Raw genomic sequence first — 26,948 nt, 5'->3', positions numbered from 1 at the left:
ACAACAAGCGTTACCCCCATTATCTCAAGTATATTATGTACCTTCTATGAAAAAAATATCTGAAAAAGATCATTACCAATTTTTGAAACCGTTGAATATTACTGATATTCTTGAATCCACTGACTTAGAAAAAGCCCAACCAGCTACTATGATAATATCATTTTTTTTGAAAACGGATAAAGAATGGGTTCAGAAACTGTTTTTTCGTAATATTAAAGAGAAATTTTGTGAGATGGAAGTGAGAATGTTTCCGGATGTAACGAAGGAAACTCAAAATAGGAGGAAGGAACTTCTCACATTAAAGCCAAAATTGTTGCAAATGGGTGCGATATTTAAGTTAAAATATCCATATAAGTGCGATATATTATATGAAAAGGTGAAATATTGTTTCTTTCAACCGTCGCATTTGCATAGATTTATAAAGGAAAAACAAACTACAGGAATTATCGATAACCCCCCAAGTGAAATAGCTGAAAACTCTAAGTAACAGTTAATATGGTTATCCTGGTTGACCGTCTATTATTGCTTAGTTTCATTGCTTGTTTTTTATTGTAATGCCTTTAATATAAGTGAAACCGTTCCTCACGTTTTGTGGACTTAGAATGGCTTATTCCAGTATTGTCATCAAGAATGCTTGATTGTAAAATTAAAAATTATGAGAAATAAAAATAATAAAAAAAAATAGCCTGGCCATGCACACATGTGCGCCAAATTTTAAGTAAGTGTGCTTATGGGTGTGCAAATTCCATTTCTACTGCGTAAGTCAGGGGATTTTAAAAGGGGCATGCGCCCACGCCATTGCCAGTTTACCAGTTCGTCCACTAGTTCACCCCGTTATCAGCTAGATCCTTCAAAACCCTCTGGTTTGATAGCCTACACTCCCCCCCCCCCCCAGTCACCCTAGATCCTTTAAACCCCTCAGAAATAACTCGATCCTTTTCTTTTATAAGTTACGTGTCATCCACAGCAGAAGTAAAGTTTTGCGGCAAGGGAGTTTGGCGCACGCTGAGGCGTGTAAGTATTTCTGCATGCATCTCTTGGCCAGGCCTCAAAACTCCCATGTCCCAAACAGACCCCCGCCCTTGCCTGCACCTTTTTGTAAAATTTTGAGATGTGCACTCCGCCTCATTTACGTGCTTATCTGGGAACTTTTTAAAATATGGTCAGCACACATGAGCCCGACTTATTCGCGCATCCCCTAATTAATGCACACATCAGGCTTTTAAAATTCACCTTAAAGACATCACTGCCAGCTGCTGACTGCAGTGCTTGAAGCAAATCCTATATAATAAAAGCCAGTGTTTGCCTGTCTGTCACACTCCAATAAAGGGAGTCTGATGTGAAATCTCTCACCAAATAATCATCTTTTGAACTGGATGCTAAGCAAACAGGCAACCCCACTGCCAGTCAGATTTGATTAGAACAGCAGGACCTCAAGCCCAAAGATACAATGGTGGTAAACCCATGACAGGCTGGGTCTTATGACATGGAGCCCTATGGTCTCCTTGTGGGATAGAAGCAGGAAGTGTGGTGGGGCCATGATGCTTATGTTTTGGCAAACTTTTCAGAACAGGCTGATATAGTCCTGTTTTATCCCATTATATGCATGAACTTGTAATTTTGATTTGCCAAAGGGGACCAGCACTATAAGACCATGAAGAGGCACCTGTCCAACATTACAAAAGAGACACTTCTGTCTTGCAAGATTTGGTTATTTAACCCCCTGGGCTTCTATATACCTTTCTAGGATTCAACAGCTGACCATTCAGTGCAGGGAGGGATGTAGAATGTGATCTCAGTCTCTGATCCTTTACAACCCCAGTCTATTGCAGGATTCCATGGGGGGGTGGGGGGGGGGGGAAGAATTGCTCTCGAAGACCCTGGGTGTTGTGTCACAGTCTCTTAATATCATGCTGGACACCAGGCTGTGGCTCCAATATAACTTTACTGAGGTATATTCAAGCATAAAGTGAGCATTATTGAAATAAATTCATTTCACAAACAGCTCTTTACATCAGATAAAAGCTTCCGATATAAACTCGTGACTCTGATTCATCCAAATCCTTTCCCAATCTCAAAAGGTAGTTTGTAACTTCCCTCCAGCCTTAGGATGATCTCCAGGGGTTCACTAGTTATCCAAATCCAGTTCCCAGTTCCTCATACCTAACTTTAGGAGGTCTATATTCAAAAGCCATTTAGATGGCTAACTCAAAAGTTATCAATGTGATACACCACTATGTCAGCGTGTAAACAACAATGCAAAAAAAATCATAGGTGAAAACCTATCACGCTGATGTTGATAAAAAATTTTTTAATTTTTTTAAAAATACTAATCCGTTTTTTTGTATGATTTATAGCGTCAACTTAATGCACCTACTTAATGTGAAATATGTTTCAATGAAATAAACTCTGTGAAATAGAATAATGAAATATTAAAAGGAGTTAGAGGAAAGTTTCATACATAAGTGTAGGTGCCCCCGCACCACTACTTTGTGGTGTATATAATCATAAACTCTCCTCCTCCTCCCGTGTAAATTTTTTTTGTATATATAGTCAAACGAAATTTTTTTCTTCTTTTACTTTTCTTTATGGTATCATAACCTAGAGACTCTGCCGAGGCGAAAGGGTGGGTGAACTTTCAATGCAAGCAATGCATAATAAAGACTTAACAAGCATTAATGCTAAGTAAATCAGTAAAATGAAAATCAGACTTCCCCGTTTGATGTTGGTGTGAAATGTCCGTCTGCTGATAACGGTCCCGACACGAACTATCCGTGTTTCAGATGTCGAATCTTTCCTCAGGGGTGTGCAAATGAATGCTGGACAACCAACTGCTGGGGTCTGAACTTCTCCACATCGTTAAATTCGGTGTTGGCCTCTGGTAGATGTTACTCCATACTCGCCTGCGGTCAGGTAGTCTGTAGGTATGCTGTGACCCCTTTTATATGGGACGCTGGAAGTAAAATTAACCAATGGAATTAAAAGAAGAGCGTAAGCAACTAGTGACGTAGCTGGGCCGACCTGGTCGGGAACTGACCGACCTGGTCGGGAACTTCCCAATGCTAGAGGACGCTGATTGATGTGCTATTGGCGAATGATTATGACGCACTAGGTTGGACGTGTTATAACCTGGATAGATGCGGAGCGTTTAGAACTAGATGAATTGAAAAATCAAAAGATTGTAATTAGAACTAAATCATTATAGCAGAGTGTTCCAATTAAGTTCATCATTCATACCCCGGGGGGTAGATGAAGAAAGCGTAAAGATCCAAAATGCTTCACGGGGGGGGGGGGGGGGGGGGGGGGGGGGGGGGGGGGGGTGGTGACGTTCGGCTCCTCCTCAACAACCGTGAAGCATTTTGGATCTTTACGCTTTCTTCATCTACCCCCCGGGGTATGAATGATGAACTTAATTGGAACACTCTGCTATAATGATTTAGTTCTAATTACAATCTTTTGATTTTTCAATTCATCTAGTTCTAAACGCTCCGCATCTATCCAGGTTATAACACGTCCAACCTAGTGCGTCATAATCTTTCGCCAATAGCACATCAATCAGCGTCCTCTAGCATTGGGAAGTTCCCGACCAGGTCGGTCAGTTCCCGACCAGGTCGGCCCAGCTACGTCACTAGTTGCTTACGCTCTTCTTTTAATTCCATTGGTTAATTTTACTTCCAGCGTCCCATATAAAAGGGGTCACAGCATACCTACAGACTACCTGACCGCAGGCGAGTATGGAGTAACATCTACCAGAGGCCAACACCGAATTTAACGATGTGGAGAAGTTCAGACCCCAGCAGTTGGTTGTCCAGCATTCATTTGCACACCCCTGAGGAAAGATTCGACATCTGAAACACGGATAGTTCGTGTCGGGACCGTTATCAGCAGACGGACATTTCACACCAACATCAAACGGGGAAGTCTGATTTTCATTTTACTGATTTACTTAGCATTAATGCTTGTTAAGTCTTTATTATGCATTGCTTGCATTGAAAGTTCACCCACCCTTTCGCCTCGGCAGAGTCTCTAGGTTATGATACCATAAAGAAAAGTAAAAGAAGAAAAAAATTTCGTTTGACTATATATACAAAAAAAATTTACACGGGAGGAGGAGGAGAGTTTATGATTATATACACCACAAAGTAGTGGTGCGGGGGCACCTACACTTATGTATGAAACTTTCCTCTAACTCCTTTTAATATTTCATTATTCTATTTCACAGAGTTTATTTCATTGAAACATATTTCACATTAAGTAGGTGCATTAAGTTGACGCTATAAATCATACAAAAAAACGGATTAGTAATTTTTTTATCAACATCGGCGTGATAGGTTTTAACTCAAAAGTTAGCCATCTAAATGGCAAAACCGGCATATTAAAAGACTTATGCACCTAACTTTTAGCCATATAGCTAGTTATGTGGCTAGAATTTAGGTGCATAAGTCAAGGATAATCTGGGCAGAAGGCATTTCATGGAGGAGTGGAGTTAGCCAAATGAGTTAAGCAGCTAATTCTGCTTAACATATGCAGCTAACCATGGTCGTGCTGCTGACCTGTCATAAAGTTAGCTGCATAAACACAGTACTAGAAATCTATAAAATAGAGGAAGGGTGGATAAAAATCTTCACTGAACAGAAATAAACAAAAGGAAAAAGAAAAAGAAATGTAATTAAAAACTCCTGCCTTCTGCAAAATGAAACTAAAAATCCACACTTACTGCCACAGGCTCTGCTGTCCACAGCAGAGAGTCAGTACCATGGCATGAACCCACAAGGGGGAACTGAACACTAGGTGGCTTGCTCTTAACACTAACACTCTGCCTATATGAATTTCTGGAAAACAAAAAAACACTTAATAGGGACCTTACGAGGCCCTACAATTATATAGATAAGGAATGGAGGAGATAGGAGCATATTTATTGCCACAAGTAAATGCAAGTATTAGGGATGTGCAGAGGGACCGCATACGTTACATTCGGTATTCATATTCGTGGGGGGGGGGGGCAGATATGTTGCATTCGGCAAGGGGGGGCCCCGATCCATTCATGCATTCCATTCTTATTCGTTTCCCGGCTAAAATTTAATTAACTACAACCCCCCACCCTCCTGACCCCCCCCCCCCAAGACTTGCCAAAACTCCCTGGTGGTCCAGCAGGGGTCCGGGAGTGAACTCCTGCACTCGGGCCGTCGGCTGCCAGTAATCAAAATGGCGCCGATAGCCTTTGCCCTTACTATGTCAGAGGGACTTTTGGCACCATTTTGAATACCGGCAGCCGACGGCGTGAGTGCAGTAGATGGCTCCCGGACCCCCCCACTGGACCACCAGGGAGTTTTGGTAAGTCTTGGGGGGTCAGGAGAGTGAGGGTTTTGTTTAAATTCGCTCCTTTAGACAGCTGAATAATTCGGTGAAGATTCGTTGTATTCGTGGGAATCGCAATACGATTCGTTTCCCCACGAATACAACGAATATGGCCCTATACGTTGCAGATTGCCAATATGTTGCAAACGAATGCACACCCCTAGCAAGTATGATATTTGGTACTAAAATCATAATGAGTTTAGTGACTCAGTCCTGACTGCTGAATTAGTGTTGCTAGGAAAATGAATACTAGAAAATAGAGATGATGTGTAATTAATTCCCAAAATATAAATTGGCAAACATTAATTAAAAATTATTTACATATTTATATTCATGCATCACAAAATTCAGCTGAATAATAAGACAACAACAAATTCAGCTCAAATAAATAATAAAAAAAACATACAAAAGTCATTTCAAAGTTCATAATCCAATTGATCAAATATTCTTTCAAGATGGTGACAAAGAAGCTTGTGGCCAGAGGAACTCCTACAGCAAAAAAAGAAGTCCCAGAACTTTAACAGTCTCCCAAAACTTCCACAGAAAACACTTCCAACATGTTTCGCTCCTTCAAGCTTCTTCAGGGGAACAATTTGCTCTGCCACAATTGCATCCAAATGGTTATAACATTACAGCAGCCTCCCACCTGTTGCATTGGAGGTGGACCCTTGGGCTGAGTTGGGGTTGACGCAACCCGTAGGTGAGGACCTATGGGTCCCCACCGTCAGCAGGTGGAGTGGGCTGAAGCTAGAGGCCACTGGAGCTTCACCTATATCAGCCCTCACTCCCCTCGGATTGAGCCTTTGGGTGCTGGGGCCTGCAGGACTTAGGTGGGCCTCGAGGTTAGCTAGAGATGAATAGTAATTCAGCCCGGAGACAGCAGTCTGTAGATGGCACAGTTCTATCCTGGACTGGATTCACTATGGAGCTCAGGTGCCAAAGGAACAATGGGGAACTGGAGGCATCCAAACAAAGGAAGACCTAAGCCTTGAAAGTCCACATCCAGAGGATAGTGCAGGAGAGGCGTCACTGACAGGCTAGGTTCAGAGCCGGCAGTGAGTGGAAGCTGTGGCAAGCAACGTAGAACTCTGGACACAGGAAAGTATGTAGCGTAGTCATGCAAAGCAAGGGTCAGGGCACGGAGAAGGCAAGCATAGTCAATCAAGGCAATGGTCAAGGCACGGAGAAGATAGGCGCGGTCAGACGTAGCGGAAGTCCGGGGCTAGAGAGAAGCTGAAGAGTAGTCAGGCGTAGCAGAGGTCCAGGACTGGAGAGAAGCTGAAGAGTAGTCAGGCATAGCGGTGGTCAAATCCAGAGAGTCAATCCAACACATAGACGAACAAGACCTAGGAGAACAGGAACCGGGAACCAGGAAGACAGGAACACAATGAGACGCTTCAGTAATAGCAACGAGTACTCAATGTATGTATTTTATTTATTTATTTAAAACATTTATATACCGTCATAGCAATGTGTCATTGATCAAAACGGTTCACAATTTAGTAACCTTAAAACTAAAAAATGTCAAAACAATATAAATCAAAGCATAAACTAAGACATAAACCTACTTCTCAAGAGAGAGAGAGGCAGAAACAAAAACACAATAACTAAAACCATTAAAAGAAATTAAGATTGAAGAAAAATACAATCATATTTTAATATTGTAATCTAAAAGTAAAATAAAATAAAGCCTAACTCATCAACTTTTAAAAACTCAGAAAAGAGAGAAAAACGAAGAATCGATAAAACTAAACAAAGAATTGTACGAGATGGGAGATGACATTATGAGGAGACCTATTACAAAGGCAACACTATGGAGCGAGTCCTGAGCTTTTATACGCTGAAGAGTCTGATGTCAGCATCCGGGTCTGCGGCCAGGTTCACGCCATGGGCCCTTTAAAAGAATCAGTGATGCGTTGCACCTAGGAAGGGGCGTGGCGCCTCTCCGCGGGCCACATGGAGAGGACCGACGAACAGGGACATCTTGGCTAGCAACACTGGGTAGTGTGGCAGGGCCGGAGGCACCGGAGGGAACCTGAGGTCGGAGCTGGCAGCCCACCGCCACCAGCGAGGAGGAGCCCAGCAGCTGGAGTCTGTCTGGAAAGGTGAGAGGGCTGCACTGCGGGGCTGCCACAGGCAGCACGCGTAACACCACAAACACTTGTTTTCCTTATTTCTTTGGGCTTTACCAGTTCACTTAAATACATTGTCATCCATCTTTCACTGAACTTAGCCTACAAACATAACAGTACAGCACATCTATATATATTTATTTTACTCAAAATGAAGAAAAACACGAAAAAACTCAACATCATGAACTGATTCAATGTCACACATAAATGCCAACAATCCTGGCATCATGATGTGAAAGACCATTTTTTTTTGTCTTTCAGAAAGTGATTTTTAAGCAGGTGAGGACATTAATTAGCTTTTGTTACATTTAGAACAACAATGGATCTTTGATTTAAATCCCTGTATCCCTGTTTGGTTTAAATGACAATGCTCAATGGGTAGTCCTTTAGTGACAAGTGATTCCTCTTTACAATATATTCTATGTCTTGAGGGTTTAGTTCCTCTCTATGGATATATAGGTATTTGATTGGGGAGTTTCATCATGTGCCTTATTTTTGCAAAATGGTGCTAGGATTTTGTTGATTTTTTGATTAGTTCTGATGAATTTATTATTTGGTTTTTATTGAATGTTTGAATTTTGTGATGAATGAATATAAATATGTAAATTATCAAATAAATCCTTCCAACATAATTAGCACCAAAGGAAACTATGAAAAGACATATTTTAAAAATGCCTTTTCATATTTGGGCATTCTGATAGACATTTAAGTGAAACTTATCCTAAATGTCCAACAGAACAAACTTATCTTAAATGTCTATCAGAACTCCCATCTCTATTGCACAGATTGTTACTCCAAAAGGAGAAGGACTGTCATACCAACATAGAAGTAACACCTTAGAAGTAACACTCAAATGGTAGAGCAAGGATGATGGGCAATGGACGAGAAAGAGGAAGACCAAAGGCTCATTTCCTTGACTTAAAGGAACATCCATAGGAAAGATACAGGCTGGTTCTATGAGGTAGGAATTTTGGTAACTTCCAAAATGTGGACTACGTTGTTATGTTGGTCCACTTAGCACATCATCTGAATAGAAGTGGAATATAAACATTTTTAAATAAATAAATAATAATAAATTTGTGCAGTCCAGATGGGCATTCTGATGGACATTTAAGATATATTTAAAACATTTTATGAGCAAGAAAAATTGGTTAAAAAACTGGGACAGTTGGTGGGCAGACCAATGATTAAAAATGTTCAGGTGGTAAAAAATAGTTGCAGTGAAATTTGCAGCAAACTACGATGCCTGCCAATAGGATGGTCTTTCCTTTTTAAAACATTTCTTTTCATAGTTTCCTTTGGAAGGATTTATTTGATAATTGATATACAGTTTTTCCTATCCCAAACTTCTCTTTATTACATTGAATATAAATATGTACATTTTTAAAAATTAAATATTGTTAATTTATATTTTGAGAATTACGTATGTATATAAGAGCATAAGATTTGCCATACTGGTTCAGACCAAGAGTTTTCTGACTCCCAGGACTTGGAAGGGCACAAGAATTGGCAAATATTTAGAAGAAAGACACTGGAAAATAATATTTTTCCAAACCAGAGAGTGCCGGCTGTTCAAACAAGAGCAAGTGGCGATTCTGCATTTTTTTTTTCTTTTTCCTATTACCTCTTTTCATCCCCATCACATATTATAGTTGTGGGTTTCACTTGTGACCTTATTTTATTGGTGGCCAGATAGTTAAATGATTTGAAGGGGAAAATGTTTATGAATAAGATACAACCTTCTCCCCCATAAAAAAAATAAAATAAAATAAAAAGAAACTAACTCTGAGCTCAAAAAATAAATAAATAAACCTTTAAAAAAAAAGAAGTCATTGGCGACTCTGGGCTCCAGGAACAAGCAGGGCAGGAAACAATAATTTACAGCCGTTGAGAAGTGGAATCAAAGATAAGAGTATCTTGCCCAGAGTGGAGCCTCTTATCTCCTCCATAAGCCCTTTTTTTGCCTCTGCAAGGGGAGAGGCTGGAGGTTGTTTGGTGTCTGGTCTGCTTCCCTTCAGCCTGTGCACAGTGTGTGCAGTCATTTCCATGGTCCCTGAGAGCTGATTACATGGTGATAACAAAGGCCCTGTTTTCCCAGGGCCAGTGCAAGTGTTCTAGGTGCTTGAGTTACAAGTCTGAAGCCAGTATGGCAACACAGAGGAAAGCTTGCATTTCCCAAAATGCTGCCTCTCCCCAGAAAATGCAACAAAAATGAAGCAGCCTTGTCTTTGGAAGGTACAAAGCATTAAGATCTCCTTGCATGGAAGGCAAATGTAACCAAAGCAAAACAAAAAAATCTCTTTTCAAAAGATGCATTCTTTCTTCTCCTTAATTACTTAATAGTTCTCCTGCTGAGAAGTGTGCAATACTGGCTGCTCTGATGGCAAAGCACACTCTTCTTATCCTCAGAAAGACCAGTGCAAGGTTGACCTAACAGTGCCGAAACACATAAAACAAACAAGGCAAATTAGCATTTGAAAAGCAGGGGACAGAGTGAAAAGTAAACCTATTTGTCTAAACAACCATGCCATTGATGTCTAAGACAAGAGCACCTGAAAACGAGGGGGGGAATATGCAAACATAGCAGGCCATGGAAACAGCATTGACATCACTTACACTCCACAGACCTTCACAGGTACCAGAAAGCTCGCAGCTGAAATATTGTCACATCAGTTGAGCTGTCTGAGGTACAGAACCCGTAGTAGATCCTTCCCCATCCTCAACTGATTCCTGTGGATCCCTTTCTTCTGGTCCCATAAGAAACACTTTAGACGATGCAGATTGATGATGGCAGAAACAAAAGACCTTGCTGAATCTAGCAAGAGCTAGGGGAGGAAATTTCCAGTGTGTGAAAATGAGTTTTGCCTCGCTCAGTGGTATGCTCTGTAACAACCGCCTGCACTGTAGAAATGCTTTTCTGAAGTGGAGGAGGATCCGCATTAGCAGTCGGGACAACATGAGATAACCATTATCAGCTATGAGCACAGAGAAAAAGTGGCACACCATAAAATGATAAGGGGCTAATAAAAAATCTCTAACACCACTGAAATGCTCATTGTTTCCATCATTTAACCAGTGGAACTTCCTCCAGTCCATCTTGATCAAACATACTCATACAGGTGCTCTGGCTTCCTATTAGGGATGTGCAGGCAACAAACCATGATTTTGGGTTGTTTTTTTTTTTTTTTTCGTTTTGTTTCTTTCTCTTTTGTTTTCTGATTTGTTTAATGTTTGTTTTGGTTCAGTTTGTTTGCCAAACTTAAATATTAAAACTATGCCCAAAACAAGGGGGGCCTCCCTGGGGAGTGCTAACCTGCCTCCCACCCCACAAGAGACTGGCAGGGCCCATGCCTACTCAGTTGGGCTGAGCTGAGCCCAGCTGGGGCCACTCCAGGCCCCTATGATCCTCCTCTTACCTACTGAAAAAAATTGTTGAAGCTGCGGACCTCCTTGACCCTTCTTAGCCCTTCCGTGGAGGTCCTGGAGACCGTGGAGGTCCTGGAGAAAGAAAGGAGTAGGAATGATGTTCCTTTCTATACTGCCCTGTTGCACTCCTTTTTAAAAAATGGTACCTATGGCCCTAAGAGCAGCACCACAGTTTGGCACCGGCTGATCCTCAAACTGGCGCCAAAGTGATGTCACTTTGGTGCCAGTGTTAGTGCCATTGGCGCCATTTTTTAAAGGATTATAGTAGGGCAGAAGTGAAATTGGCATTGCTTCTGACCCTTTCTTTCACCAGGAGCCCTTAGAAAAGGTGTAAGGAAGGATCATATGGTCTACAGCCCTGGAAAATATTTTCAGGGGATGGGAGAGGAGTCAGATGGGTCAGAAGGGTCTGGGCAGGACTTGGTTTGGCTTGGCTCAGCCAGCTAGGTCCGGGCTCCACCGTTTCCTTGGGGGCAGGAGGGGATAAGAGTGGTTCGGGGAGACCCTGGGAATTAGCAATGCAGGCTTGTGAGGACCTATGGGGGCTGGAGTGGTCATTATAAAAAAATGAAACAAAAATGCACAACAATTTTGGAGTATTTGGAGTATTTTTGGGCAAAGACATTTTTGGTTTGTTCCACTGAGAACAAAATGAAAATGGCCTTTCTCAGTTTGTATTTGTATTTATTTAATTTATATGCCACCTAAAATCATTGTCCTAGGTGGTGTACAAGCTCATATACATATTAAAAACACTCAAACCAAAAACATGGAAATTATTACAAACAAAAGACCCAAGCCCTGGATTACTACTGCATGGCAATTCTATAGTGAATCAGAAGCTTACGAAAATGCTCGTCTAATAAAAAAAATACCTTGGCCATTCTTTTAAATGTCTTATGACAGTCCATCAGCCACAATTCCAGAATCTGAATGTGTCATTCATATAAAATGAACACATATCCCTACTTAATATTTGCAGAGTTGGAATATCAAAAGGCAGAGTAGGCAGTGACTGTTAGGGAAATGCATTTGTTTTCTAACTAAGGGCTAGATTCATCAAACTATCGTGGACTGGGAGGGAACTTCTACTCCCCTACCCTAGCCTCCCCTCCACTTTCCCTATCCTACTTGCCCCCTATCCCTATCCTAGGCCCCTCCATTTTTGCAGCTTACTTTTTGCTCCTGCAAAGGAGCTGGAGCAGGTTGCGTGCGCTGGCACCCTGCCGGCGCACAATCCCCCAGCACAGTGGCAAATGGCCGCTGTACCTGGCGCCTCTAGCCCTGCCTGGCCCCATCCCTCCCCGCCCTTCTGCCGAGGCCCGGCTCTTGTGCACGCAACAGGTTACGTGCACAGCCGGGCCCCTTTTAAAATGCGTGTGGCACGTGCAAGGCCCAGCCCCGTGCATAACACCTGTACTTTACATGTGTGGGCCATTAAAAATCTGGCCATTAGTGCATAGTTAAGCTCTGCAATTCCTTGCCAGAGTATGTGATTTTACAGCAGTTAATGTAAATGGGTGTAAAAAAGATTTGGATACGTTCCTTGAGGAAAAAGCCATAAACTGCTATTAATTAATAAGCAATAGTAGCTTGAGATTTATTTAATGTTTGGGCACATGAGACTTGAATTGATCACTGTTGGAAACAGAATACTGACCTTGATGGACCCTTGGTCTGACCGAGTATGGCATATCTTTATGTTCTTATCCAGTTTGCCCAGTTATTCCTGTCCACACTACAAGGATATATCCCAGCTGCCAGCTGTAAAGCATAGTCACCTGTAATATCGCTCCTTATTGAAGACAGTTTTAATGTTTTCCTCACTTGTACTCCATCATTTTAGGCAGATGAGCATCCAAGATCTACCACTTCATTTAAACCTAGTGTCTTGCTCTTCCCATGGCTACTCAGAAAGCTTGGTAATAATTTAAATAACTATTCAGACCAATATGGCCATTGTCCAGATATGCAGCCTTCTAGGTCCCCTGTGCCAAGGAGCCACCTTCCCAGCCCTGGAGTCTATTGTTTCTAAGGGAATAGGCTGAGAGGGAGAACTTCTGTAGAGGATCACAAAAAAGTTAACTATTTATACCACTGTAAGAGAGGGCACTAGTAACTCTCTACCTAGAAAGAACATGGAACAAATCTACTCTTCTTTCACCTTTCATCACTCCAAATCACATTAAATGTTTACTGATGGTAACTGAGCCGTTTGTACGTATGACTGTGCATGTAAAACTGCCCCCCAAAATCCAACTCACTCCACAAACCTTACTCTGAGTTACTTGTGCGCCCTCTTACAGTGGAATAAAAAGTTCAGATATAAGTGAGCCTCCACAGAGGCCATCTCTCTCTCTTTCTCTCCTCCCCTCCCCTCTCTCCCTCCCCAAACTGCAATTCGTGATAAAAACGTTTTTGGGTGGTAATGCAGACACAACGCATAGGAAACAGGTGTAGTTAAAACCCGCGTTGCTATGTATTACTCTATCGCATGCCACGCTAACTGACCCTCATTTCCATTTACTCCGTCCAAATGCCTCCCAAATCCCTCTCATTTGAATAGAAATGAAAAATTTGCATATGCAATTTGCAATGCGGCATTTATCACATGTGTTAGGGTGTTATCACGCACCATAATGCCCTAATGCGATTTGATAAGTGACCCTCTTTATTAGTACAGTAAAAAGACGTAGCCAAAACAGATTTGTAATGATTCTACAGTCCAAAATGATAATGATTTCACTTCCCATTTTGTTCAAATCACAAGAAAATCAGTCCCAAACTTTTACTCTTTCTCAAAGTCATTCTTTGGTTGCAGGTTACTCCCTGAGACTTTTGAAAACCCTGTTCACCTCCCCTGTGGTCAGTTTTTGTAGAGGTTACTCCCAACGCATACAAGGCTGAGTTCACCTTTACACAACTTCAGATTTTGCTCACTTTTTTCCCATAGAAGGCCCACTCAAATCCACTCCACATTCCTCACTCCTTTTGCTTCTCAGACTCATTCTTTCTTACTTATGAACCAAGGGGGGGTCTAGATAGATGTCTTTTTCTGACAGAGAAATCTCAAATTGTTACGCTTTAGAAGCTGTTAGGATTTCAGATACTTCCCTTCTGGAGCCAGTACTAGTTTCAAGCTCTGTGAAGAAATAGCCAGCCACAGCATCTCCCCTAGGCCCAGCCTCCCCACCTCCAACACAGTTCCTCAGAGAAATCTCCAAGTTCAGAACTTCTTCTCTCAGTAAACCTTGACTTCTGCAGCACTTTTCTAAATCCAAGAAAGCAGATGGTATACTTTCATGTGAATTTTCACACTGCTAATCCACTTGCACACTTCCAGCAGCGCTCCTGGTTGAAGTACCAGTTGTTCTCCTTTCTCTCTTTCAGTGGCCTGGACTCTCTAGACACTCACAACCCATGAGCTCCTTCCTCAGTGACAGGCCACTTTCACAGGCCATGCACAGATTTATACCAGACACAAACTTCAATCATTAGTCCAACTTCATGCTTGCCACTCACACAATACACATACTCTCTGGGGCTGCCCTAGAACACTATCTGGAATTTTCCCAGTTCAGAAAATAGGATAAACTTTTAATCTTTATTAAAAATAATTAAAAAAAAAAATCTGAACATCCCCTTAGAGGAAGGGCTACCTCAAAGTGTCTTCCCACCAACATATTTTGCCCAGGCTTGCCCAGACCACAACCTTCTCAACTGATAACCCTGCACTTTTGAGTTTTCAAACACTGTACAGAATAAATCTATGTAAATATGTAGTCCCATATTGTAGTGCATATTTAGTGGCACCTGTGCCACATGTCATTATGTTAACCTCAATAGTAGCAAAGATAATCATGCAAATTCTTCTCACACAACTAGGAAGTAAGAGGTCTGGTCAAGCAGAACCTAGTAAGACGTGCTTTCAGCCAGCTTCTTCAAGTCTAGTCTGGGCCTCCTTCTGGAGACTCAATGCATCCTTAAAAGAGTAGATGAGTTTGCGGAGACAAGGTGGTATACCTAATGTAAAATTCATTCATTCATTTAATTATTTATTTAGAGATTTTTTATATACCGCGGCACGTGCAGCACATCACCTCGGTTTACAGCAAACAGCAATGCAGCAACAGGCTTTACAATAAAATATTAAACGGAGCAAAAACAAATAGCATATTTAACAGTTAACTTAGCAAATAAATATCATTGACGTAAGAGTAACAAGGATTACCGAGAATTTGATTTACATATAGAAATATACAGTAGAGAGCTTTTCTAGGGAACAAGTGCGGGTAAGGATGGGAGGGGGAAACAGGAGGGAAGTTAACAGCGAAGTATGCAGCCTGTGTGGGGCCCAGTCAGTCATGGGTATGCTTTTTTGAACAGCCAGGTTTTTAGGTTTTGTTTAAATTTTCTGTGGCAAGGTTCCTGGCGCAGTTCAGAGGGCATACTGTTCCATATTGTGGTTCCTGCTATGATGAGCGAGCATTCTTTTGTAGATGCATGTTTGGTAAGTTTAGGAGAGGGGATCGGCAGTTTGGCCAGATGCTGCGATCTTGTTGGTCGGTTTGTCTTTTTGAAATACAGGTGTTCAGAAAACCATTGCATGTTTTGGTTATGAATGGCCTTGTGTATTAGCGTAATGGATTTGTATATAATCCTGGATGCAACGGGTAGCCAACTGGAAAAGAAAGGCACCCTCCTCCTGTGTCTCTTTTGTAAAGGCAGATAATAATTGTGAGGTTATAGTAGAAGATATGCTATACCTTCATCTACTGCCCTTCTGAATGTGCAGTCTACCATAACCATGATATTCATGTAGGTGGCGAATTAAAGGTGCTTCTGGTTGTGAAGGAATAATCCTTTGTGGGCTGAGTAGATCAGAGAGGGTCAATGGAGCGCCTGTGGTTACTCCACTTCCTGTATGCCCCCCCCCCCCCAATATTTTTTCAGCAATGCTGAATATTTATTTTTCTAACAATCCCAAATATCTCTTAAATATTCACTTTTTATGACAATTGATATTTAGCAAACTCGAACTGCCTTATGATATTTGGCCTCAGGAGCCCAAAAAGACCAGGGTAAATAATAGCCTGTCGGAAGTGGAGAGAGGGATAAAATTACCCAGAATGGATTGCAATAAAAGAAAAAAATGCCAGTTCCAATATGTTTTCTCCTTCTTCTCCTTTGTTTACATTACTTTGCATATTATGGCTGATATTGGAGCACTAGCACCATAAGCTAAGGCTATGATCAAATCCAAGAACAACTGGATTCTTCTATAATACCTGAATAGGCATAAAAGGCATTTGCTGATTTAATTATTTAATTCTCTGCCGATGTCTTTATGCTCGCTCTGCCACCTGTCAAATGCTTTTAGAGCAGGAATTTTGATGGAGGTTTACTGAGCATGCAGGAGACTCAGACTTATTAGCTGGATTCCCAGGTGCTGAACATGCTGGAAGTTCAAGAAAAACATTAACTGCAAGAAACAAAAATGCTTGAGAATCCAGAAAAATATTGGAGAGTTTGGAAGTAAGATTGGTACCTTACTGATGTCAGCTCTCAGAGTTTGATCTGTTCTAGTCTATATTTCATTTATGACTTGTAACCTTGACTTCACAGACAAACTGGAACTACACATCCATAGATGTGATAGTGCAAACTGGAATTGAGGGTTGACCTAGGTCAGATGACACAGCCCTACTTAAAAACATAAGATTTCCATACTGGGTCAGACCAAAGGTCCATCAAGTCCAATATCCTGTTTCCAACAGTGGCCAATCCAGGTCACAAATACCTGATCCCAAAAGGTAAATAGATTCCATGCTGCATATCCCAGGGATTTCTCAAAGTCCACCATAAAGTTGGTTTATGGACTTCTCCTCCAAAAACTTGTCCAAATGTTTTTTAAATACAGGTACACTAACAGCTTTCAACACATCCTCTGCAACAAAGTCCAGAGCTTGAATAAAAAAATATTTTCTCCTACTTATTTTAAATGTACAACTTAGTAACATCATTGCAAGTCCCTTGGTCTTTGTACTTATTGAAAGAGTAAACAATCAATTTGTAATTACCAGTTCCATTCCACTCATTATTTTATTGACCTTTAACATATCTCCCCTAATCTGTCTCTTCTCCAAATTGAAGAGACTTAATTTCTTTAGCCTTTCCACATAGGGTTATCGTTCCATCCCTTTTTTTGTTTTGGTGGCCCTTCTCTGTACCTTTTCTAATTCTGATACATCTTTTTTGAGATACGGTGACCAGAATTGCACACAATACTCAAGATGAGGTTGCACGATGGAGCAATGCAGAGTCATTATGTTATTCTCTGTTTTATTTTTCATTCTTTTTCTAATAATTCCTAGCATTCTATTTTAGAGATGTGCAGCAGTAAAAAGATTCGGTTCAGGCTTCGTTTTCGGCCTGCCGTGGGAAATTTAGTTTTTCCTGCAGTTCGGACTTTTTTTTGGGGGGGGGACCCCATTAGTGTGCGCTAACATTTTTAAGTTGAATTCGTTGACATTGTCTAATTTGTGAAAAACAAATGCACATCCCTATTCTATTTGCTTTCCTGGCCGCCAGCACACACTGAGCAGTGGATTTCAACATATTATCCATGATAACTCCTAGATCCTTTTTCTGATTGGTGATTCCTAATATTTATTTATTTTATTTATTTAAAAGTTTTTATATACCGCACCATGGGGTAGTAGTCTATCCATCTAGGCGGTTTACATAGTAAAACAAACACAATCTCATAACATACAACAAGTTAAAATACAAAATAATTACTTACAACAACTAATAGTGTATGGAAGCTTGCATTGTGTAGCTAAAATTTAGATTGTTCTTCCCTAAGTGCATCACTTTGAACTTGACCACATTAAATGTCATCTGCCATTTGTATGCCCAGTCTCGCAGTCTTGCAAGATCCTCTTGCAATTTTTCAGTCTTCTTATGAAATCACAACTTTTAATAATTTTTTGTCATCTGCAAATTGTATTAGCTCACTTGTTCCCATTTCCAGTTCATTTATAAATATGTTAAAAAACAGTGGTCCCAGAACAGATCCCTGGGATATTCTACAATTCACTTTTCTCCACAGAGAAAATTGACCATTTAGCCCTACTCTCTATTTTCTATCTTATAATAGGGATGTGCAGAGAAAAAATTTTCATTTTTGTTTTTCGGTTTGTTTTTGGGAGGTTTTTTCCATGAATTTTGGTTCTTGGATTGTTTGATTCATTTTCATTCATGAGAAAAAAATGAATCAAACAAAAAAGAAAAACCCAAAATGGCCAATAAATGAAAATGAAGTCACTCAGGGCCTGCTACCCACCAACATGCTGGGGCCAGGATCCCCCCTAGACTCCTCTTAGTCCGGTGAGGATCTTCCAGCTTCGGCCTAGGCCCAGGCCGAAGACCCAGCTTCTCATAGGCCGAGGGCATGGTATGTTGCCACAAAATTGGGCTACACAAAGCCGAGGCTTTGGCCTGACACAGAGGATAGGTCCTGATGACTGGGCCTTGACCTAGGCCGGGTTCCGGACCCAGGCCTGACACCACAACCTGACCCAGAGGCCAGGATCCAGCACTGGGATCCTCAGCCTGGATCCAGGCATGATGCCGCAAACTGGCCAAGAGGATGCATCTTGATGCTGGTGTCCCAGCCTGGACCCAGGCCTGACATTGTGTCCTGGCCTGGAGGCCTGGTCCTGATGCTGGGGCCACAGACCAGACCCAGGCCTGATGCCACAACCCAGCCCAGAGGCCAGGTCGTGATACCGGGGCCTCAGGTAGGAGGCTGGCTCAGAGTAAGGCCCAGGCCTCAGTGTCCAGGCCTAGAAGTTCTCCCATCTCACATCTTCTTTCTTTGGCTCTTCACTGCCAAATGACAGCATCCACTGGGGTTGCGCCAGAGTGAGTTAACTCTGGCATATTAACCCCAAAGGATGGCGCTATTTTGATATACGGCAATGCCATACACATGCCGTGTATCAAAATGGCGCAATCCGCTGGAGTAAATATGACAGAGTTAATTCACTCTGGTGCGATCCCTTCAGATGCCGTTATTTGGCAATAACGAGCTGAAGAAAGATGACATCGAATGGGGGAGCTCCCAGGCCTGCACACTGAGGCCTGGACCTGATGCTGGGCCGAGGCCCCGAAGTTGGGACCTGGCCTCTGGGCCAGGACACGGTGCAGGCCTGGGTCTGGGCTTCAGCCTAAGTGTTGGGACCCAGCCACTGGGTCAGGTCATAGCATCAAGCTAGGGACTCAAGACCTGGCATTCAATGGAACCCAGCAGATCAGGTAAGTTCTTGTTTATTTTTTTATTTTTTATTTTTGGGGGCCTTAGCGAAGACTCCAGTGTTGCGGTCAAGCCTAGGCTGTGGTCCCTGTTTTGGGCTTCAGCCAAACGTGATGCTGGCACCTTAGCCTTCATTTTAAATGAATGCATATCCCTATCTTTTAACCAGTTCCCAATCCACAATAGGACATTGCCTCCTATCCCATGACTTTTTAATTTCCTAAAAAGTCTCTAGTGAGAGCCTTTGTCAAATGCCCTCCGGAAATGCAGATACACTATATCAACAGGCTCAACTTTATCTACATGTTAATTTACACTTCAAAAAAATGTAGCAGATTGGTGAGGCAAGATTTCCCTTGGCTAAACCTATGTTGGCTTTGATCCATTAAATTATGACTATCTGTATGTTTAGCAATTTTGTTCTTTATGATAGTTTCTACCATTTTGCTCATCACTGACATCAGGCTCGCCGGTTTTTAATTTCCAGGATTACCCCTGGAATCCTTTTTAAAAACTGGTGTTACATTGGCAACTCTCCAGTCTTCAGGTACCGTAGATGATTCTAAAGATAGTTTAAAAATTACTAATTATATGTCTGCAATTTCATTTTTCAGTTCTTTCAACACTCTGGTATGTATATCATCTGATCTAGGTGATTTGCTACTCCTTAGTTTGTCATTTTGCCTTAATATATCTTCCATGTTCTCTGACATTTGCTTCATTTCCTCTGAATTGTCATCTTTAAATATCACTAGTGTCATGGGTATCTTCCTTATATCTTTCTCAGTAAAGACTAAAGCAAAGAATTAATTTAGTCTCTCCTATTGTTGCGCCCGTCGGTTGCAGGCAGCTGCGACCTTTGCTGCTCATCTCCTTTCTCTCTGCAGCTCCAAGTCTGGGGAGAATGGCGGCCTCTGCTTCCACATGCCGACCCTCATGGTGTGCCCAGGACGGTGTGGGCGCTCCTAGCAGCCATCTTATATCCGGGGTTACCTAAGGCATGCGCGCGTGTGCCTGCCCCCTTCTTAAACGCATCATGGGAACCTCGGGGGCGTCCCCACTGCATGATGTCATGTGATTACCATACTTAAACTCAGCTGACTTCTTGCAAGACGAGTTAGCAAGGATTCCTGTCCTGCTATTTCTGCCACACTGAGACTCTGTCTCGCTATTCCACTGGGTGACCTAGGTACCCGCTCCTCGGGGGCCTTGCCGCACTCAAGGCTATCTGCTCCCTGGAGAGCCATTTCTTTCTGCTTCTCTGTTTCAGTGAGTTCCTACATCATCCTCGGACGACCCTTGCTGTTCTTGTTCGGCCCTCCTTGGTGCCTGATCCTCCATCTACTTCCACAGTACCGGCATTAGTACAGAACCTGCTCTTCTACCTTTGTGGCACGGATCCTCGGGTTACCCCGCTTGCGGGCCACTACCGGATCCCTCCAGTCTTGTGCAACTTCCCATTGGCTTCCAGCCTACCCTGTGCCAGCATGAACTACACCTAGAAAAGGTATTCACCAGACTACTCCACGCTGAGGACTACTATTTGGCAGACCAGCTGCAGGTCACTCTCTCGGGACTGACTCTATTGATCCGCTCCTCAGATCACCATTGGCTGTATAATAAAGTTGTTTCTTCTGTTGTCCTTCACTGCTGAGACCTTGCCTGTTGTGGTAAGGGCCCACAGGGCTCCTCCCTGTGGGTGGAGTCTTCACTCACCACGACCCAAGGGCCCACTATTAGTTCAAGACATGCAGAACGTAACACCTATATGGTTTTGTCATCCCTAAGTGTCCCTTTTACAACTTGATCATTGACACCCTTGAAGCCTTTATATTAGGAATTTTTGCTTCCATGGCAAGCTTCTTTTCAAATTCACTCTTTGCCTTTCTTATCAATGCTTTCCATCTAACTTGCCCATGCTTGTGCTCTCTCCAGTTTTCTTTGTTTAGATCCCTTTTCCATTTTTTGAAAGATGTTCTTTTAGCTATAATAGCCTCTCACACCTCATCTTTTAACCATGCAGGTAGTCGTTTAGCCTTCTTTCCACCTTTTTTAATGCGTGGAATCCATCTGGTCTGGACTTCCAAGATGGTATTTATAAACAAGGTCTATGCCTGCTGTAAACTCTTAACCTTGGCAGCTGCTCCTTTTAGTTTTTCCTAACTATCGTCCTCATTTTATCATAGTCTACTTTTTGAAAGTTAAATACTATGATGGTAGATTTCTTTAGTGTCCTCTCTCCAGTTATTTTAAGCAAAGTGGCCCTAAAACCATTACCTCTTGCAATAAATTCTCTATTCCATTAAGGACTAGGTCTGAAATAGCTCCCCTCTTGTTGGTTCTTGTACCAGCTACTCCATGAAGCAGTGGTTTATTTCATCTAGGAACGTCACCTCCTTAGCATGTCCTAATGTGCCATCAACTGTTGTGCTTGGAGAGTGCTTAGAAGAAGTTTAGATGTGCCATTTATTTTGCATTTTTTCTCTGTTTGCATTTCTGGTGCTCTTAGAGTGCAAGCTTCTCATTTTCAACCATGGGTATCAGTTCCTTAGAATGTATATGAATGCAAAAAAAATGAAACTAACAACATGGGAGTGAATTTTTAAAGGTTTTATCCACCTAGCTTTGGAGTTAGGGGGTTAGATTCCCAGGGGTAAACATTTGTATTCCTGTTGAGCAGCCCAGCTCGATATAGCTACTCAAAAAGTGGGTGGTCCGAGGGGTGGGGTTGTGGAGAGGACGTTAGCTGGCCAAACTGAGGCACAGCTACTGCAGGCTTAAATCTGCTAAGGATGTGCAGACCTACAAAATGTCATTTCGTGTTGTGTAGTGTCATTTGGAGTTCAATTTTCATTTTCAGTAATGTTTTCTGATTTTGTTTCCATCTTTTATGTTTCTGAAAGAGTGTGCACTATTCAGAAGTAGTGTGTACTAAAACAATGGAAGAAAAAACACAAAATTTCATGCTTTTTTCTATCATTTTGTTTGGAAAATGAAATTAAATGATATAGACATTGTCTATGTCATTTCAAATTAATGCACATCTCTAAAATCTACCCAGATGGCTAGATCTAAGGTTCTTTTCAGCCACAACCTAGATGGCTAAGTAGCAGCTGCATATATCAGCTAAAGATAGCTGGTTAAAACCTGGCCAACTATATTAAGAGCTATGTTCCAAGTTCCAGTCAAACACAGTTAAAACAATAAAGACCTTAACATTCAGAACTGTGATTTGAGACTGAGAGGTTGACTGTAACCTGTATTCTTTGTATGCTCATTTGGGTCAAAATCAAGTTAAAAATCATTAACTCCATTGGAGGAAGAACAGGCTGATCCAATCCTAGTGTTACCCGAACTAATGCATGGAGATGTAGTTCAGGTTTACCTTAGAAAAGTAACACTATATTTCTATGTATGCAGTGGGGTAAAATCAGAACTGCTTCAGTCTTTTTGTTTTTCACATGGAATTATATGGTCATGTTAGTCAAAGCAGGCACTTTTGGATCAAAGGGTTCAGTGGGGGCAAATTTCTCAGCAAATTTGGGAATAAACAACTTATTGTTTGATTAAAAGCCCTTGAGGTAAGCATCATGTTTGCTTATGCCTCTACACCACCTGCCTACATTGCAACAGCTGTGTTATACTGTATTGTGGTTAAGGTTGTGTAAACTTCTTTAAAAGAGGTTCTGAAGTCAGTTCAGTGCATCTCCATAAAATGCACAGGCTCATCAAATGAATACATGAAGCACTGGTTGCTGGTGAATCCATGGAAATCCACCACTGATCTACAGAAACTCAACTTTAGATTTCCATGGACCTATGGTTTGGTTTTCATCAGACCTGCTTTACATTACTTTAGATTTCTACTGAGACCTGAGAGGAATAATATCAGACAGATTTTTCTGAAGATATCAAGTATAGTAGTATAGTTGCAGCTTTTGTGGTGGAAGCCACCTGGTTTGAGTTTGAACTGAATGGAATTGTTTTGCCCATCCCTTATTGTGTTGCCTCTCGCTTTGGGTATAGAAATGTCTGGATGTGGACAACACACTACAAATAAGACATACTAGATTCTTTACATATTTTGTTGTCAAACTGTGTGTGTGTATGGTCCAGGTAGTAAGAGTTCATACGGTGTGCTTGTTCTCTTTCAGGAAGGAGTCATTACCGAATCTCAGCTGCAGTGCGTCGTTCATTGTAAAAACCCTTCGAAGCAGCCAGGCTTATGCTGCCCCACGTGCTCAGGTAACATGTTTAGAAAAATTCAAGGCATGACTTTTTCTTGATCAATCGGCAGCTCTTCAATGGGGATGAGAGCAAAGACTCTGGTAAAGGCTTTAGGCATTTAATGTTTACCGCTCAACTCAAGTTTACAAGCTTCTTGCAGAGAAGTGGGGGCTACAGATTCATACATCCAAGTAGGGGCAAAACAGGAGTGATCCAACCTGTCTCTCATGAGATACTGTGGAACTATTTGGTAACCCAGTATGAGTAGTACCCCTAAATGTCAGTCAGAACAGTATGTGCCTAAAAAGTAAGTTTTGTAATGCAGGATTTTAAAGGAAAATCTCAAACTTGCAAAGCCTAAAAATCGTTGCGTGTGTTGAACATCTCTCATGTATGATACTTTATTTGCCAAAGGATTAATAACCATGTAACTGAAGAAGCAGTGAAATAGATACAGGCAGATGGCTATTCTGGTTTCCAAGAGGTACAAAGACCGTCTCCCCCCCCCCCCCCCCCCAATTCCACCCTATGCATGGAAAGTGCTGGAAGAGACACACTTGAGTATTAGGCGCAGAAAGACAGTTAAACTGTAATAACTGAAGTAGAACATGCTGAAAACTTGAAATGAGCAGCCACAGATGCCTGCAAAGATGGGTTTTTTTTGTTTTTTTTAAATACTGCAGCATTATGAAAGATTTCCTCCTCTGCTTTTGGCAGTGTACAGGAATGTGTGACTCTGTGTGCCATGAAACCCTACTACTGCTTCCACTGCTCCCATTAATCTAGAAGCTCTTTCGACAAATTTACTGTTGAACTGCCAGGCGGAAGAAGAGTCAGATTACCTTTAAAAGATCAGAATTAGGAGTGGGCAAAATTGGCCTCCAAATCAGGCAGTTTTAAGACAGAGATAAATAAGAATGTATTATGTTTGGCGGTTCGCAAGCTGATCCAGTGAACTGCCACTCTCACCTTTGCGGCCGAGTCGGCTGCTCTTCTTTCTTGTGTGGCAGGACGCTGCCATATCTTCCCCTGGTGAGAGGCTCTGGATGCCATGCAGCAGGACGCTGCCCACACCTCCCCTTAGGTACACGCACTCCCGACCTCGGGCCATTTAAAGGGACCATGGTGGGAAAGTCTCCTTGGCCCTTACTGATGACATCTTCATCATTGCTCTTTATAATTTATGATTTGTATATTATACAAGAATGTCGGTATATAAAAATTAAAAATAAATAATAAATAAATATAAGGGTAGCTTCCCCGATGCATCCTGCCTCAGCAACCAGTCCAGCTATGTTTGTGGTATGTGTTGCTTCCTGCCTTTGTCTGCCCAGCCTGTTCCTGCCTTTGTCTGCCCAGCTGTTTCCTGCCTTCATTTGCCCTGCCTGCTCCTGCTTTGCCTGCCCAGCCTACCTCAATCCTATCCATTCCTCTTCCTCTCCCTCAGACGGATACCTGGTTTTGACCCTTTCCTGGACTCTCGATATGCTTGACAGCCACCTGCCTACAACCTTAGCCCGGCCTTGGACCACATCCTTAGTTATCAGCAGAGACCCTTGCCTAAGTCCTGCCGGTCCCAGCACCTGACGGGAACATGGGCTGGTAAGGATGAAGGTCCAGTTTGGTCTCTGCTTCACCAGGGTCCACCTGCTGGCAATGAGAACCTGCAGGGCTCCTCCCTGCAGGTAGAGTCAATCCAGTCTCAGCCCAAGGGTCCACAGATACAACAGAATGGGTCAAGCACCTTTTCTGATATACCTAAACTGTTTGTGGCTTGAGTCAAATCTCCACAGGTTTCTGTTTTGGATCTCGTTGACTTAAGCTGAATGTGAAGTGATGTGAATTCTCAAATATTTTTAATACATTTAAACACTTTAAATACTTTGAATCTGTGAATATTTGTATAAATCCACATCAATCTGGGCAATTCAGAGTGACATTTATCTAAAACATCTGAATTAGATTTGAACTGGGCGGTAGCTGACTGATCATGCAAATAAATCTGAGTCGGGTATTTGCAGAACTGAGCCTGGATTCCAAACCGATCTGACTTGTGTGTCCGGGGTTTGGGTGTCCCCTCGGGGCCATAAACTATTCATTTGCTGGGGGCTGTCTCCATATGCATTTCCCCCTTCTCCCCAGCTCCCAAAGGGTGGATCGTTCTGTGGGGGTAAAGGTAGTCCTCTGAGGCCCAGGTGATGGAGTTCAATTTCCTGAATGTGTGCAGTTATTTGCTGATCTCATGGGGTGAGATGCGGGGACAAAACAGACTGGACAACTTGCTGGGTGTTCAAAATAAAATATACTGATTCTCTTAAAGTGCAACCAATGTCCAATGGCTTACAGATGTTTCTGTTTCTCTGGGTATGTGTCCTGTCTCAAATCCCTGGGATTTAGATTATCACTTCTTCACTCAGGGAATAAACTATTCCAGATGTTCAAAAAAATCCTATGGGTGATGGGATCCTTAGCCAGGGAAAAATCCTACCTTGGTCCAAACTGTTCAGTCTCTTCTACCTAGTTTGTGTCCTTGTTACTGAGGGTGAAGATCATGATAGAGCATCTTCAGATATTTCTGCTCCCTTTCTCCTTGCTTCTAGTTTGATGTGATCTTCCAGACGGGATGATCTGATGACAAAAATCTGGCGCCTGCAGCCCTACGTCCCAGAGTAGGGAGGGGTGGACAAAAAACTCCCACATATTCAAAAACCAATACTTTAACAAATTTGAAGCCTCATGGAGGGAACAAAAATCACCTTCACTGCAGGTTGGGCTTGCCCCGAGACAGATTACCACAGCTTCAGTGTCCTGGCTTCCAGCTCGGGGAATGGGCTTTCACTGAAAAACAGGCATCCACTCCAGACTAAAGGAGAGTCTGTAAGGGCACAAAGGCAAAACCTGTTGGCAGGGGCTGCCCATTGAGATTAGCCTCCAAAGAAACAATGAGGGGTTAGGCCTCACTCTAAAGGAAAATTCCAAGGTAGTTCTTACTCTTCCAAGACTTAAACAAATGGCACACATGCTCCTTTCATAGTCCCATTAAGTAACCTGAAAGAACCAATCACAACCAGCCTTGGAGGAGGGGTCATCAGGATTGTGATCTCAGTTCTAAGCTGTTATAATTTCTAATGTGCAGGGACATAGTGCCATCTAGTGGCTGACCAAAGCGTCGGCCATACTAGGTTCATCCCTCCCTGCTTAAAACCAGCAAAAACAGAAACTGTTTCCCTTTAACAATAGAGCCACTGACTTCAGGTAGGTATTACTGTGATTAGAACATACCGTGAGACTGTTATTTTAACTAACTGGCAATATACCTGAAAATGACCTAAGCCTTGCCTTTCAAGAGAACATCAACCCTAACATAATAACATAGTAAATGCCAGCAGAAACAGATGATTCGGCCCATTTGGTCTGACCAGTTACTCTGTCACCACTGCATAGAATACATCCCAACTGCCAGATACAAAATGTTATTACCTTCA

General features: G+C 42.1%; 1 protein-coding gene across 2 annotated transcripts in view; it reads left to right on the top strand.

Annotated features, from left to right (window-relative positions):
- Nucleotides 1–26,948, top strand: part of BMPER (BMP binding endothelial regulator) — a 642,704-nt gene that overhangs the window by 132,338 nt on the left and 483,418 nt on the right. For both annotated transcript variants that reach the window (XM_029589775.1, XM_029589773.1), the window contains exon 5: nucleotides 23,391–23,481. In XM_029589775.1, coding sequence (XP_029445635.1) covers nucleotides 23,391–23,481 — 91 coding nt within the window. The remainder of the gene's footprint in view (nucleotides 1–23,390; nucleotides 23,482–26,948) is intronic.

The sequence above is a fragment of the Rhinatrema bivittatum genome, chromosome 2 (genome assembly GCF_901001135.1).
Source record: "Rhinatrema bivittatum chromosome 2, aRhiBiv1.1, whole genome shotgun sequence".
NCBI classification, from domain to species: Eukaryota; Metazoa; Chordata; class Amphibia; order Gymnophiona; family Rhinatrematidae; genus Rhinatrema; species Rhinatrema bivittatum.
Note: the sequence above shows the minus strand (reverse complement) of the source record. Positions and strands in the feature narration are given on the sequence as shown.